General features: G+C 47.6%; 2 protein-coding genes across 2 annotated transcripts; one reads left to right on the top strand and one right to left on the bottom strand.

Moving 5' to 3' along the window:
* The first annotated feature begins 2,333 nt into the window (after positions 1-2,333).
* Positions 2,334-9,658, top strand: LOC149432876 (uncharacterized). The gene is made up of 3 exons (XM_089664843.1): positions 2,334-2,805; positions 6,740-6,963; positions 8,884-9,658. Exons 1-3 carry the CDS (start codon positions 2,788-2,790, stop codon positions 8,981-8,983), a joined length of 342 nt encoding a protein of 113 aa, XP_089520969.1. The 5' UTR covers positions 2,334-2,787; the 3' UTR covers positions 8,984-9,658.
* A 163-nt stretch (positions 9,659-9,821) lies between these two features.
* Positions 9,822-14,654, bottom strand: LOC149432875 (uncharacterized; the record flags this gene model as incomplete). The annotated part of the gene is made up of 2 exons (XM_089664844.1): positions 9,822-10,198; positions 11,566-14,654. A coding segment is annotated over one exon (872 nt), but the record flags the coding sequence as incomplete, so codon positions are not given.
* Between the last annotated feature and the right edge of the window lie 277 nt (positions 14,655-14,931).

The following is a 14,931-nucleotide window of genomic DNA, read 5'->3' as shown; positions in this document are numbered from 1 at the left end:
GGGGGGGGGAATACATTGTAACATGACAACATGGGGGACATTTCAGTGGGGGGGGGGGGGGAATACATTGTAACATCACAACATGGGGGACATTTCAGGGGGGGAGGGGGAATACATTGTAACATGACAACATGGGGGACATTTCAGGGGGGGAGGGGAATACATTGTAACATGACAACATGGGGACATTTCAGGGGGGGGGGAATACATTGTAACATGGCAACATGGGGGACATTTCAGGGGGGAGGGGGAATACATTGTAACATGACAACATGGGGGACATTTCAGGGGGGGAGGGGAATACATTGTAACATGACAACATGGGGGACATTTCAGGGGGGGGGAATACATTGTAACATGACAACATGGGGGACATTTCGGGGGGGGGGGATACATTGTAACATGACAACATGGGGGACATTTCAGGGGGGGGGGAATACATTGTAACATGACAACATGGGGGACATTTCAGGGGGGGGAATACATTGTAACATGACAACATGGGGGATATTTCAGGGGGGAGGGGAATACATTGTAACATGGCAACATGGGAGACATTTCAGGGGGGGGGGATACATTGTAACATGACAACATGGGGGACATTTCAGGGGGGGAGGGGGAATACATTGTAACATGACAACATGGGGGACATTTCAGGGGGGGCATACATTGTAACATGACAACATGGGGGACATTTCAGGGGGGGCATACATTGTAACATGACAACATGGGGGACATTTCAGGGGGGGAGGGGGAATACATTGTAACATGACAACATGGGGGACATTTCAGGGGGAGGGGGAATACATTGTAACATGGCAACATGGGGGACATTTCAGGGGGGAGGGGGGATACATTGTAACATGACAACATGGGGGACATTTCGGGGGGGAGGGGGAATACATTGTAACATGACAACATGGGGGACATTTCAGGGGGGAGGGGGGATACATTGTAACATGACAACATGGGGGACATTTCAGGGGGGGAGGGGGCATACATTGTAACATGACAACATGGGGGGCATTTCGGGGGGGGGGAAATACATTGTAACATGACAACATGGGGGACATTTCGGGGGGGGGAATACATTGTAACATGACAACATGGGGGACATTTCAGGGGGGGAGGGGGAATACATTGTAACATGACAACATGGGGGACATTTCAGGGGGGGAGGGGGAATACATTGTAACATGACAACATGGGGACATTTCAGGGGGGAGGGGGGGAATACATTGAAACATGACAACATGGGGGGCATTTCAGGGGGGAGGGGGAATACATTGTAACATGACAACATGGGGGACATTTCGGGGGGGGGGGGAGAGTACATTGTAACATGACAACATGGGGGACATTTCAGGGGGGGAGGGGGAATACATTGTAACATGACAACATGGGGGACATTTCAGGGGGGAGGGGAATACATTGTAACATGACAACATGGGGGACATTTCAGGGGGAGGGGAATACATTGTAACATGACAACATGGGGGACATTTCAGGGGGAGGGGAATACATTGTAACATGACAACATGGGGGGCATTTCAGGGGGGAGGGGGAATTCATTGTAACATGACAACATGGGGGGCATTTCAGGGGGGAGGGGGAATTCATTGTAACATGACAACAGGGGGGACCATTTCAGGGGGGAGGGGGGAATGCATTGTAACATGACAACATGGGGGGCATTTCAGGGGGGAGGGGGAATACATTGTAACATGACAACATGGGGACATTTCAGGGGGGAGGGGAATACATTGTAACATGACAACATGGGGGACATTTCAGGGGGGAGGGGAATACATTGTAACATGACAACATGGGGGACATTTCAGGGGGGAGGGGAATACATTGTAACATGACAACATGGGGGACATTTCAGGGGGGAGGGGAATACATTGTAACATGACAACATGGGGGACATTTCAGGGGGGGAGGGGGAATACATTGTAACATGACAACATGGGGGACATTTCAGGGGGGAGGGGGATACAATGTGACATGACAACATGGGGGACATTTCAGGGGGGAGGGGGAATATATTGTAACATGACAACATGGGGGACGTTTCAGGGGGGAGGGGAATACATTGTAACATGACAACATGAGGGACACTTCAGGGGGGGGGAATACATTGTAACATGACAACATGGGAGACATTTCAGGGGGGGAGGGGGAATACATTGTAACATGACAACATGGGGGACATTTCAGGGGGGAGGGGAATACATTGTAACATGACAACATGGGGGACATTTCAGGGGGGGAGGGGGAATACATTGTAACATGACAACATGGGGGACATTTCAGGGGGGAGGGGGACTTCTTCAAGGCGCTGTCCATGTGTACTATGACTGTATCTGCACTGGATCCAATGTACATTTCCCCACAATGAAGCCCAGTGGGTGTCAATCAGAACCTCCCCAACCTGCTGGATGTGTTTTGGGTGTCGGGTTTTTTCGGCATTGTGTGTCAGCGAGATGATGGTGCCGTGCGGTCAGGACAGAGACGTGACTGGGAGGCTGACAGATGCGAGGTGTGGTCGGGAAACACGCCTCGGTGTTTAATTCATAAGATTCATTCAGTGATCTGTGTGATGGTGTAACACGAGTGACACACACAGAACCTGAGAGCGGGTGAGATCACAGGGACACCCGACACTCCGAGGGACAGACATTTGGGGAGGGGGGTGCACTATAAAGGCTGAGTGGTCGGGAGGTGCAGGGAGGATCACGGAGTCGCGGTACGGACTGTTGGCTGCATTATCCTGAATCCCAGAAAATGGCTACTTTTCTTCCCGTGAGTACAAATTCAATGTTGTAGTATATGAAGGTTTCGGTCTTCCAGCTGTGGAGGAGCGATAGGTCAAGGCATGGGTGGCATGGTGGTCCTCCAGCTGTGGAGGAGCGATAGGTCAAGGCATGGGTGGCATGGTGGTCTTCCAGGTGGAGGAGCGATAGGTCAAGGCATGGGTGGCATGGTGGTCTTCCAGCTGTGGAGGAGCGATAGGTCAAGGCATGGGTGGCATGGTGGTCTTCCAGCTGTGGAGGAGCGATAGGTCAAGGCATGGGTGGCATGGTGGTCTTCCAGCTATGGAGGAGTGATAGGTCAAGGCATGGGTGTCATGGCGGTCTTCCAGGTGGAGGAGCAATAGGTCAAGGCATGGGTGGCATGGCGGTCTTCCAGCTGTGGAGGAGCGATAGGTCAAGGCATGGATGGCATGGTGGTCTTCCCAGCTGTGGAGGAGCGATAGGTCAAGGCATGGGTGGCATGGGTGGTCTTCCAGGTGGAGGAGCGATAGGTCAAGGCATGAGTGGCATGGCATGCTTCCAGCTGTGGAGGAGCGATAGGTCAAGGCATGGGTGGCATGGTGGTCTTCCAGCTGTGGAGGAGCGATAGGTCAAGGCATGGGTGGCATGGTGGTCTTCCAGCTGTGGAGGAGCGATAGGTCAAGGCATGGGTGGCATGGTGGTCCTCCAGCTGTGGAGGAGCGATAGGTCAAGGCATGGGTGGCATGGTGGTCTTCCAGCTGTGGAGGAGCGATAGGTCAAGGCATGGGTGGCATGGTGGTCCTCCAGCTGTGGAGGAGCGATAGGTCAAGGCATGGGTGGCATGGTGGTCCTCCAGCTGTGGAGGAGCGATAGGTCAAGGCATGGGTGGCATGGTGGTCCTCCAGCTGTGGAGGAGCGATAGGTCAAGGCATGGGTGGCATGGTGGTCCTCCAGCTGTGGAGGAGCGATAGGTCAAGGCATGGGTGGCATGGTGGTCTTCCAGCTGTGGAGGAGCGATAGGTCAAGGCATGGGTGGCATGGTGGTCCTCCAGCTGTGGAGGAGCGATAGGTCAAGGCATGGGTGGCATGGTGGTCTTCCAGGTGGAGGAGCGATAGGTCAAGGCATGGGTGGCATGGTGGTCTTCCAGCTGTGGAGGAGCGATAGGTCAAGGCATGGGTGGCATGGTGGTCTTCCAGCTGTGGAGGAGCGATAGGTCAAGGCATGGGTGGCATGGTGGTCTTCCAGCTATGGAGGAGTGATAGGTCAAGGCATGGGTGTCATGGCGGTCTTCCAGGTGGAGGAGCAATAGGTCAAGGCATGGGTGGCATGGCGGTCTTCCAGCTGTGGAGGAGCGATAGGTCAAGGCATGGATGGCATGGTGGTCTTCCAGCTGTGGAGGAGCGATAGGTCAAGGCATGGGTGGCATGGTGGTCTTCCAGGTGGAGGAGCGATAGGTCAAGGCATGGGTGGCATGGCATGCTTCCAGCTGTGGAGGAGCGATAGGTCAAGGCATGGGTGGCATGGTGGTCTTCCAGCTGTGGAGGAGCGATAGGTCAAGGCATGGGTGGCATGGTGGTCTTCCAGCTGTGGAGGAGCGATAGGTCAAGGCATGGGTGGCATGGTGGTCTTCCAGGTGGAGGAGCGATAGGTTAAGGCATGGGTGCCATGGCATGCTTCCAGCTGTGGAGGAGCGATAGGTCAAGGCATGGGTGGCATGGCGTGCTTCCAGCTGTGGAGGAGCGATAGGTCAAGGCATGGGTGGCATGGCATGCTTCCAGCTGTGGAGGAGCGATAGGTCAAGGCATGGGTGGCATGGCGTGCTTCCAGCTGTGGAGGAGCGATAGGTCAAGGCATGGGTGGCATGGCAGTCTTCCAGGTGGAGGAGCGACAGGTCAAGGCATGGGTGGCATGGCATGCTTCCAGCTGTGGAGGAGCGATAGGTCAAGGCATGGGTGGCATGGCATGCTTCCAGCTGTGGAGGAGCAATAGGTAAACGCATGGGTGGCATGGTGGTCTTCCAGGTGGAGGAGCGATAGGTCAAGGCATGGGTGGCATGGCGGTCTTCCAGGTGGAGGAGCGATAGGTCAAGGCATGGGTGGCATGGTGGTCTTCCAGGTGGAGGAGCGATAGGTCAAGGCATGGGTGGCATGGCGGTCTTCCAGGTGGAGGAGCGATAGGTCAAGGCATGGCGTGCCGGGAGGTGTAGACCCAAAGGGCAGCAAGCCTGGCCAAGAAGCGACTATTACTTGCCCAACATCAACCGACTTCACGAGGTTGGGTTTGCTTTCTGCGCAGAAACAATCAAAACACGATCGGAGACAACGGGAGATCTGCTTTCCATCAGAAAAATAATTGAAAACACCTGATTGGTAGAAAGGTCCTTCAAACTTCAAATAACAGTCTTTGCTTTATCATGATTTTTTTTTTTTTTCATTATCGATCCCAAAATTTAATCTCTACCGAATCAGATAAAAAAATTAATTTGGTCTGTATCCCAGCCTCACTTAGAGTAACCAATCAGGATTCATTTTTTAATTCACGTAGGATTTATTTTTTTGCAGAATGGAGGGGGTTAATGTCACGCAGTGTGGAGAGAGTTGGACAGATAATAGTTGGTTAGGGATGAAAAACTCATCTATTAATAGTACTTCTTGTTTTCTCATTTTTATAATATTTATGTTACCATTCTTCACTTGTAAATGTAAAAGAAATGGGAAAAATTTAAATAATTTAAATAACGAACGGAGGAAAAATGTAAATAATTTAAGGAAAGACTGGGAAAAAGTTAAATGATATAACTAAAGGACGGGAAAATTGAAACAATTTTAAATAATGATTGAGAAAATGTTTTAATACTTTAAGAATGGAAAAAATTTAAATCATTTAAATAAAGAATGGAAATATTTTAAATCACTTATAATGTTCCCATTTCATTATTTCAAGTATTCAATTTTTTTATTTATATCATTTACATTTTCCCAATCTATAGTTAAATCATTAACTTTTTTTTTTTTTTTGCCATTCTTTACTTAACTAATGAACGGGAAAATTATAAGTGATTTATGTAAAGAATGGCAAAAAAAAAAAAAAAAATGGCAAAAAAAAATGATTTAACTATAGATTGGGAAAATGTAAATAATTTAAATAAAGAATGGAAATATTTGAAATAACAAATGGGAAATTTTTAAGGGATTTAAAATATTTCCATTCTGTATTTAAATGATTTACATTTTTTCTCCATTCTTAAAGTATTGAAACATTTTCTCAATCATTATTTATAAATAGTTTCAATTTTCCAGTTCATTAGTTATGTGATTTAGCTTTTTCTCCAATCTTTTCTTAAATTATTTACACTTCTCCCCCCATTCGTTATTTAAATTATTATTCCCCATTTTTTACATTGAAATTATTTACATTTTCTCCCATTCGTTATTTAAATTGTTTACATTGTTCCCCATTTTTTACATTGAAATTATTTACATTTTCCCCCATTCCCTATTTAAACTATTTACATTTTTCCCCATTCTTAAAGTGTTACAATATTTTCCCATTCATTATTTATTTAAATTATTTAAATTTTCCCATTCTTTACTTTGAGTATTTCCATTTTTCCCATTCTTTTTTTTTTAAGAGTATTATATATTTTCCAAATCTTTGGTTAATTTTTTGAAAATCACAGAAAAAAAAAAGAAAAAAAAAAATTTTTTTTTAATTACTCAGACCAGCCCATATGGCATCAACAACCATGTTGTCTTCAAAGTCACTTAAATCCCCTTTCTTCCCCATTCTGTATATATATTGCAGGGTAGGAGGGAGAAATGTTTTGTGTTTTTTGCAACAGAGGAAATGGAAACCAAAGAGATCGGAAGAAGTTTTAGTAAATTTTTAGCATTATCGGACCTCTGGGATAATTTATTATATGTACAAATAATGACAACTTTCTTGTCTCTTTTTCCCCCAGTATGCCTCCTGCTATGGTAATAAACCGGCTAAGCAGGTCATGGGGATGAATAGGAGGAGCTTCTCTTTATTTCTGGGCACGCCTCCATGTTTACAGCACACCCGCAGACGCCAAGCGCAGCCAACTTCTGAGCTGACCGTGCTGCAGCTCACCCAGCTCATCCGGATCCTCCGGCAACTTCCTGACCAGAGCCCAGTGGAGGAACCACAGGACGGAGGTCCAAGGTGAGGTGTCGTTCTATATTGCCTTCTAGGGGGGGTTGGTGATATTTTCACAACTTCAATCTTTCTGAGAAAGACAAGATGGGCTGCAAAATATACAAATGTTGCCATTGGGGCATAGGGACTGGGGGAATTTGGTTCCCAAAGCAGGACATTTCAGATATAGATTGTATAGGTAGACATTTGCTGACACCTATCAAAATAAGCCGACACCCCTCCGAATTGTTGAGTTTAGGAGTTTCCTAACATACAACATGCTAAGACGTTTTAAAAAATTGTGCACTTCCAGCCTTGGGGAAAGGTTCAGTGAAGGCCCTTTTTGGTACCACCATGACTGTACCTCTGTGTACAAAGCCAGATCCATAAAGACAGTTTGGTGAGCTTGGTGTGGAGGAACTCCAGTGGCCTGCACAGAGCCCTGACCTCAACACCGTTGCTATGAATTGGAATGCCGGTTGTGAACGTTCCTTCAATCTTGTGGTAACAGTTTCGGGAAGGTCTGTTTCGGTTCCAGAAGGACTGTGCACGGGTGCAAAGCCAGACCCATAAAGACATGAATTGATGAGACTAGTGTGGAGGAACCTGAGTGTCCTGCACAGAGTCTTGACCTCCATCCTACTGAACACCTTAGGAATACCAAAGGTGACCAAGTCTTCTTCTCCAACATCAGTACCCGACCTCTCAAAACTTCTCTTGGCACAAATTTCCAGACACCCTCCAAAATCCATAAAGACATGGTTTGCAGAGACTGGTGTGGAGGAACCTGAGTGTCCTGCACAGAGTCTTGACCTCCACCCTACTGAACACCTTAGGAATACCAAAGGTGACCACGTCTTCTTCTTCAACATCTGTTCTTGACCTCTTAAAACCTCTCTTGGCACGAATTCCCACAGACACCCTCCAAAATCCATAAAGACATGGTTTGATGAGACTGGTGTGGAGGAACCTGAGTGTCCTGCACAGAGTCTTGACCTACACCCTACTGAACACCTTAGAAATACCAAAGGTGACCTCTCAAAACTTCTCTTGGCCAAATTGACACAAATTCCCACAGACACCCTCCAAATGATTGGAGAAAGTCTTCGTAAAAGAGTGGAGGTTGTAAGAGCTGCAGAGTAAAGTGTAGGAGGGGGTAAGTTCATATCTTCAGAGTGAATGGACAGAACCTCTTCCTTTCTCAGCCTGTCTTAGCCAGTTAAAAAGGCCATAGACAGATCAAATCTTGGCCAGTTCAGCAGGAACTGGCCGAGATTCGAGCCATGTGTGGGCAAGTTGAATGTACCCAAGTTGATCCATCAACTTGGGTCGAACCATGGTTCTGGATTGGGTTGTCCAACAAAGCAATATTGGTGTGATAGTCGGGTGTCCATACAGAGCATGTATTTGGAGTATCTACAACATCTGAATGTCACATCTGAAGATGCTCCCATTACAACCTTCCCATTTAACAATTCTCCACCATCCCATTGAGGTATGGGGATGCAGGATAGCTGCACCATAGGGAAGGTTGTCAAGCCTGTACTTGCACCTGCTTAAAGAGACAACTTAGCCTGATGCCATACAAATGTGGGAGGAGAACTACAAGAGAGATCTCCAGCTTTCAGGAGGCTGCTGGAAGTAGGTTTAAACTTCAGAGACTTCAGGTCTTCAGAGTGAATGGAGTCAGCCTCTTCCTTCCTCAGCCAGTTAAACTGGCCATAGACGGTTCAAATCTTGGAACTGGCTGAGATTCGAAGCACGTGTGAGCTGGCTGAATGTACCCACGTTGACCATTCAACTTGGGTACAACCAGCCTGCCGCATGGGAGAACACAATGGCTCCGGGGGAGGGATTCCCCTATCAACACTGACTACGTATTGTAGTTTATAAACACAAAGACTTCCTGAAGGCTCTAATAACGACACCATGTTTTCTGTGTTCTAGTGTGACCTCAGCGACCGATGCCTCTCGATCCTGCCACTCCAAATCCTTCAGAAGCCGCTGCTGGCTCTGCATCCACAACCACCATAAGCATGCTACCTGAGATCTTCCGGGACTGCAAAGACCACGGCAAGGCACCAAGTTACTTCTGGAACCTGGCACCGGGGCACCTAACAACATCAGAAGGTTCCTCCCACTCTATTCTGGGTAATAGGCAATCCATTTTTGCCAAATTCAGCAGGCCCTTCATAATGCTTCTGGGCAGGTTCTCATGATCTCCTCATGGCCTCCGCTTGTGGTTAGGTTGCAGAGAGCTCATAGAACGGGTAACCACGGCACCAGGGAACACACTCCAGCTGATTATTCATAAAAGACCTAAAAGGACCGTAACTCCCCCTTTAATGGACCATTCCGTGGATTTCGGTCTATAGGACAGCATGCTGTGGACAATTCAAACATATGGCTCCCCTCCCCCCTCCCGTTTCCATGGGAGACTCCCAACCATCTCCAAGTCACTTATGAACATTTGAGGGTCCGAGGATGGTATTACCCACCAACAGAGGACATCTTTCTTAACCAGCATGCACTGCAGACCAGGGGGTGGGGGGGATTAAACTGCCACTTATCAGTACGGAAATGTCTAGTGTGATGAGGACCGCGCTCTGCTTGTGCTGACGGCGTTTTCAATATTTCTTTTCAAATTACAAATATTTGGAAGAAAACTGGTTTGGACGTGTGAGATCTGTTTTCAACAACCAATAAAAATGTGTTTTTTTGTTTTGTTTTTTTTTTTTTTTTAAAGAGTGATATTGTGTATTGTATAAAGTTCAATGAGAGCTCCAGCGTCCAAAGTCTGCCAATGATGGCGTTCAGTGAAGGACATCGCGTCCGTCGTGTATCTGCACAGGACACCACGAAAAAAAAATATGAACTACCATTAATGGGATACAAAAAATATATATATTTTTATTAATTTTCCTTACACAATTGGGTGATTACATTTACTAAGCGAAGGGAAAATCCCTCACAAAATCAACTCCCCAGTGAGTTTAGGAAAAGTTGTTTTAATTTTTAGACAATTAAAAAAAAAATGCTCCTTTTTTTTAAAATACAAAATCAACTCCCCAATGAGTTTAAGAAAAAGTAGTTTAAAAAGAAAAAATTTTAGACAATGAAGAAAAAAAAAATGCTCCTTTTTTTTTCTTTAAAGGGTGATATTGTGTATTGTAGAAGGTTCAATGAGAGCTCCAGAGTCCAAAGTCTGCCAATGATGGCGTTCAGTGATGACATCACATCCGTCATGTATCTGCACTGAACACTATGAAACACAAAAAAAAAAAAAATTACCATGAAAAGGATAAAAAAATAAATAAATATATATTATATATATATATATTTATTTTTTTTTTAATTTTCCTTACACAATTGGGTAATCACATTTACTAAGCGAAGGGAAAATTCCCTCACAAAATCAACTCCCCAGTGAGTTTAGGAAAAAGTAGTTTAAAAAAAGAAGGGGTTCTTCTTTTTCATTGCCTAAAAATGTAAAAGCATCAGTTCACAAGTATCAACCAAATATGCAAAAAATATGTTTTTTCTTTTTTTTTCCTTCCTTAAACATGATTGAGTAATCACATTTACTAATGCAGGCCATAGATGGGGAGAAAAACGGCAGATTTTCGGCCGATTAACGAACTATCGGTCGGTCTAAAAAACTTACCTGACCACCAATTATTACGAAAATCGGCCGATTAATGAGTAACCTATAACGGGAAATGATGTCATTTTGTGGCCTTTGTGATCCTTTTTCAGAAAACGATCGTTCGTTTTTGACCATCAATGAGGATAAAGTCGGGCGTTTTTCGAAAATTTTCCAACATCAACGATAATCTGAAAGTCCAAAATACACGAAAAACGGCCGACAAAATCGTCCACTAACGATAAGATAATCGGCCGGTTTTATTTTCGGACGAAAAATCGGCCGTTTTTCTCCCCATCTATGGCCTGCATTAGCTAAGGGAAAATTCCCTCACAAAATCCAACTCTTCAGTGAGTTTAAGAAAAAGTTTAAAAAAAAGGCCGGTTTTTTTTTTCATTGTCTAAAAATTTAAACTACAAATTCAACTCGAGTTTAAGAAAAAGTAGCTTAAAAAAAAAAAAGGTCCCTTTTTTTGTTTTCCATTGTTTAAAAATTTAAACTAAAATAAAAATTACTATTAAAAAAAAAAGCTTTTTTAAACTACTTTTTCCTAAACTCATTGGGGAGTTGATTTTGTTTGGGAATTTTCCCTTAGCTTAGTAATTACCTAATCATGTGTAAGGAAAGAAAAAAATGTATATTATTTTTTGCATATTTGATTGATATTTGTGTACTGATGCCTTTAAAATTTTTAGACAATGAAAAAAAAAAAAAACACTTTTTTAAACTACTTTTTCCTAAACTCATCGGGGAGTTGATTCTGTAATTTAAAAAAGGAGCTTTTTTTTTTTTTTCATTGTCCAAAAATGTTTTTTTTTTTCTTTAGAGTGATATTGTATAAAGTTCAATGAGAGCTCCAGAGTCCAAAAGTCTTTCAATGATGACGTTCAGTGATTGACATTGATTACCATGAAAGGGATAAAAAATAAATAAATATATATATATATTTTTTTTTTTTTTTTTTTTTTTTTTTTAATTTTGCTTACATGTCATGTATCTGCACAGGACACTATGAAAAAAAAGAAAGAAAAAGAAATAGGAATTACCATGAGATGTATATATATATCTATATACACACACATACATATACAGTATATATAAAAAAAAGTTTTTAATTTTCCTTACATGTCATGTATCTGCACAGGACACTATGAAAAAAATAATAATAATTACCGTGAAAGGGATACTTTAATGTTCCAAAGATTCCCCCTTGGCTTCCAGCATCAACGTCACATTACATGCCCCTCCCCCACACTCCAGCAGTCTAGGATCCTGACATCATTAAGATGGGAGCTGGGTCCATAGCCCCGCACTGGACATGATGCCAAGGGACAGTCCACGATTGTGGGGGGGGGGGGGGGGAGCACCTGTCAGGGGTGTAGGTAAGTAAAATCATTTCTGCTCTCCTCTGGATAAAACGAGAATAGTCCTCACTGCATGGGGTACATTTTTTTTTTATTTGCTGGGAGTTGAACCCTTTGGCTCCGGGGCCCTTACTCGTCCAGACCGGACAGCGCAGGGGTTTTGGCTGCAGCCATTGGATTGTGTCTAAAACTGGCAAGTGGGAGCCATCGGGCGGCTATGATGGCGATGGTGACCCCCGCCATGTTTGCGCTCCCTTCATATATTCCTGGCTCTGCTTGCCCAACCGGGGGCCCGGAGACCAACATGGCGAGTGGAGGTGGGTGGAGGGGAGAGAGGACACACCTCCACTCTCCTCCCCTTCTTGCTGTGGCCCGGAGAGCGCCGTGTATGATGTCACTTTGGGGTCACCGCTGTCACTTTTCCCGGCTAGAATCGTATTGTAATACATCGAGTGGCCCCCGAGGGGACAGCAGGCCCCGCCCAGTTTCAGGCAGAATTTCACGTTGGCTCTTTGTTCCAACTTGCCATCTGATGACATAGCAGCACGCGGTCACAACAGCACCAGCTGCACAGCTCCCAAAATACACAGGATGAGGTATTTCAGCACACTGACTTATGAAGGTCGGTGCTCCCTGTGACTGTGCATGCAGCCTTTCGCCTCAAAAGGTTTTTGAGACCACCTCCTCTACATGAACACATCATTCAGTTCCTGTAACCCTATATATGGCGTGGCCCCACGCAGGTCAAATGTTGAAATCAGGCTTGCAGTGAAAGGGCCCCGTACTGTACGCTGACAAGCAAAAGATCTGTCGGCAGCTGGATTGGACATCGACTCGCTGGCGTGATGTTCAGCAGCAAAGCAGACAGGAGCCGATGCAGCAGTAAGGTATCTGCAGCGGCTGAAACGTGTTTCTCACCTTCATCGAGGTATTTTGTCAGAGCCCAGCAGGGGGCTGGGGGGGCCATGAATATCTTGCAGGTCACCCAGCACCTGTGTGTGTTGCAGGCCTGGATTGGGCTGGAGTTTCCCTTTAATATAAACACTCGCAGGCGTCTCCTCAGGCTGGGTCTACACATAGGCGCTGCGGGATATCGCATGTGATTCACACGGGAACCGCGCCACATTCCTATGTGGATCACACGTGAGAAGTGTGCGGGGCGATCGGCACCGCACAGAATGGATCAAATTGCACCAAAAAGGTGCCGGAAATTTTTTTTGGATGACACGGATCTTCACACGCATGTGATCCAATTCTGTACATCACACCGCATTTTGGGGGGGGGGGGGTGTTCACCTACACACCTGCAGCGGTTCACATGAGCGGGGTGTGAAGGTGAGGCGGAGCACCAGAAAACACTGCAATTCCCGCACCGTGTCAGTGTGAACCCGGGATAAATATCGCCCCTCGTCAGTGTGAACCCGCGCTCCATATCATCCCTCGTCAGTGTGAACCCGCGCTCCATATCATCCCTCGTCAGTGTGAACCCGCGCTCCATGTCGCCCCTCGTCAGTGTGAACCCGCGCTCCATGTCGCCCCTCGTCAGTGTGAACCCGCGCTCCATGTCGCCCCTCGTCAGTGCGAACCCGGGATAAATATCGCCCCGCGTCAGTGCGAACCCGGGATAAATATCGCCCCTCGTCAGTGCGAACCCGGGATAAATATCGCCCCTCGTCAGTGCGAACCCGGGATAAATATCGCCCCTCGTCAGTGTGAACCTGCGCTCCATATCATCCCTCGTCAGTGTGAACCCGCGCTCCATGTTGCCCCTCGTCAGTGTGAACCCGATATAAATATCGCCCCTCGTCAGTGTGAGCCCGCGCTCCATGTCGCCCCTCGTCAGTGTGAACCCGGGATAATCTTGCCCTGCGTCAGTGTGAACCCGCGCTCATTATCGCCCCGCGTCCGTGTGGACCCGCGCTCCATATCATCCCTCGTCAGTGTGAACCCGCGCTCCATGTCGCCCCTCGTCAGTGCGAACCCGCGCTCCATGTCGCCCCGCGTCAGTGCGAACCCGCGCTCCATGTCGCCCCGCGTCAGTGCGAACCCGCGCTCCATGTCGCCCCGCGTCAGTGCGAACCCGCGCTCCATGTCGCCCCGCGTCAGTGCGAACCCGCGCTCCATGTCGCCCCGCGTCCGTGCGAACCCGCGCTCCATGTCGCCCCGCGTCCGTGCGAACCCGCGCTCAATATCGCCCCGCGTCCGTGCGAACCCGCGCTCAATATCGCCCCGCGTCCGTGCGAACCCGCGCTCAATATCGCCCCGCGTCCGTGCGAACCCGCGCTCAATATCGCCCCGCGTCCGTGCGAACCCGCGCTCAATATCGCCCCGCGTCCGTGCGAACCCGCGCTCAATATCGCCCCGCGTCCGTGCGAACCCGCGCTCAATGTCGCCCCGCGTCCGTGCGAACCCGCGCTCAATGTCGCCCCGCGTCCGTGCGAACCCGCGCTCAATGTCGCCCCGCGTCCGTGCGAACCCGCGCTCAATGTCGCCCCGCGTCCGTGCGAACCCGCGCTCAATGTCGCCCCGCGTCCGTGCGAGCCCGCGCTCAATGTCGCCCCGCGTCCGTGCGAGCCCGCGCTCAATGTCGCCCCGCGTCCGTGCGAGCCCGCGCTCAATGTCGCCCCGCGTCCGTGCGAGCCCGCGCTCAATGTCGCCCCGCGTCCGTGCGAACCCGCGCTCAATGTCGCCCCCGTCCGTGCGAACCCGCGCTCAATGTCGCCCCCCGTCCGTGCGAACCCGCGCTCAATATCGCCCCGCGTCCGTGCGAGCCCGCGCTCAATATCGCCCCGCGGCTGGAGTTCTACATCTCCCGAACTCTGAAACGCGATTCTGCAATCAGCTCGGGGAAATCATTCTTACTAAGTGACTCATTAGAGCCGTTAATGATTGTCGGGAATTCCTGAAGGATTGCAAATGTGTGCCGACCCCCGAAAATGCCGGTTAATGGTTAATTACACTTTTTTTCTTCTCTCTTTGTTGTTGTGG

This window comes from Staurois parvus, unplaced genomic scaffold (genome assembly GCF_062004578.1).
Source record: "Staurois parvus isolate SC_StPar_1 unplaced genomic scaffold, SC_StPar_1.0 ptg002067l, whole genome shotgun sequence".
Lineage (NCBI taxonomy): Eukaryota > Metazoa > Chordata > Amphibia > Anura > Ranidae > Staurois > Staurois parvus.
Note: the sequence above shows the minus strand (reverse complement) of the source record. Positions and strands in the feature narration are given on the sequence as shown.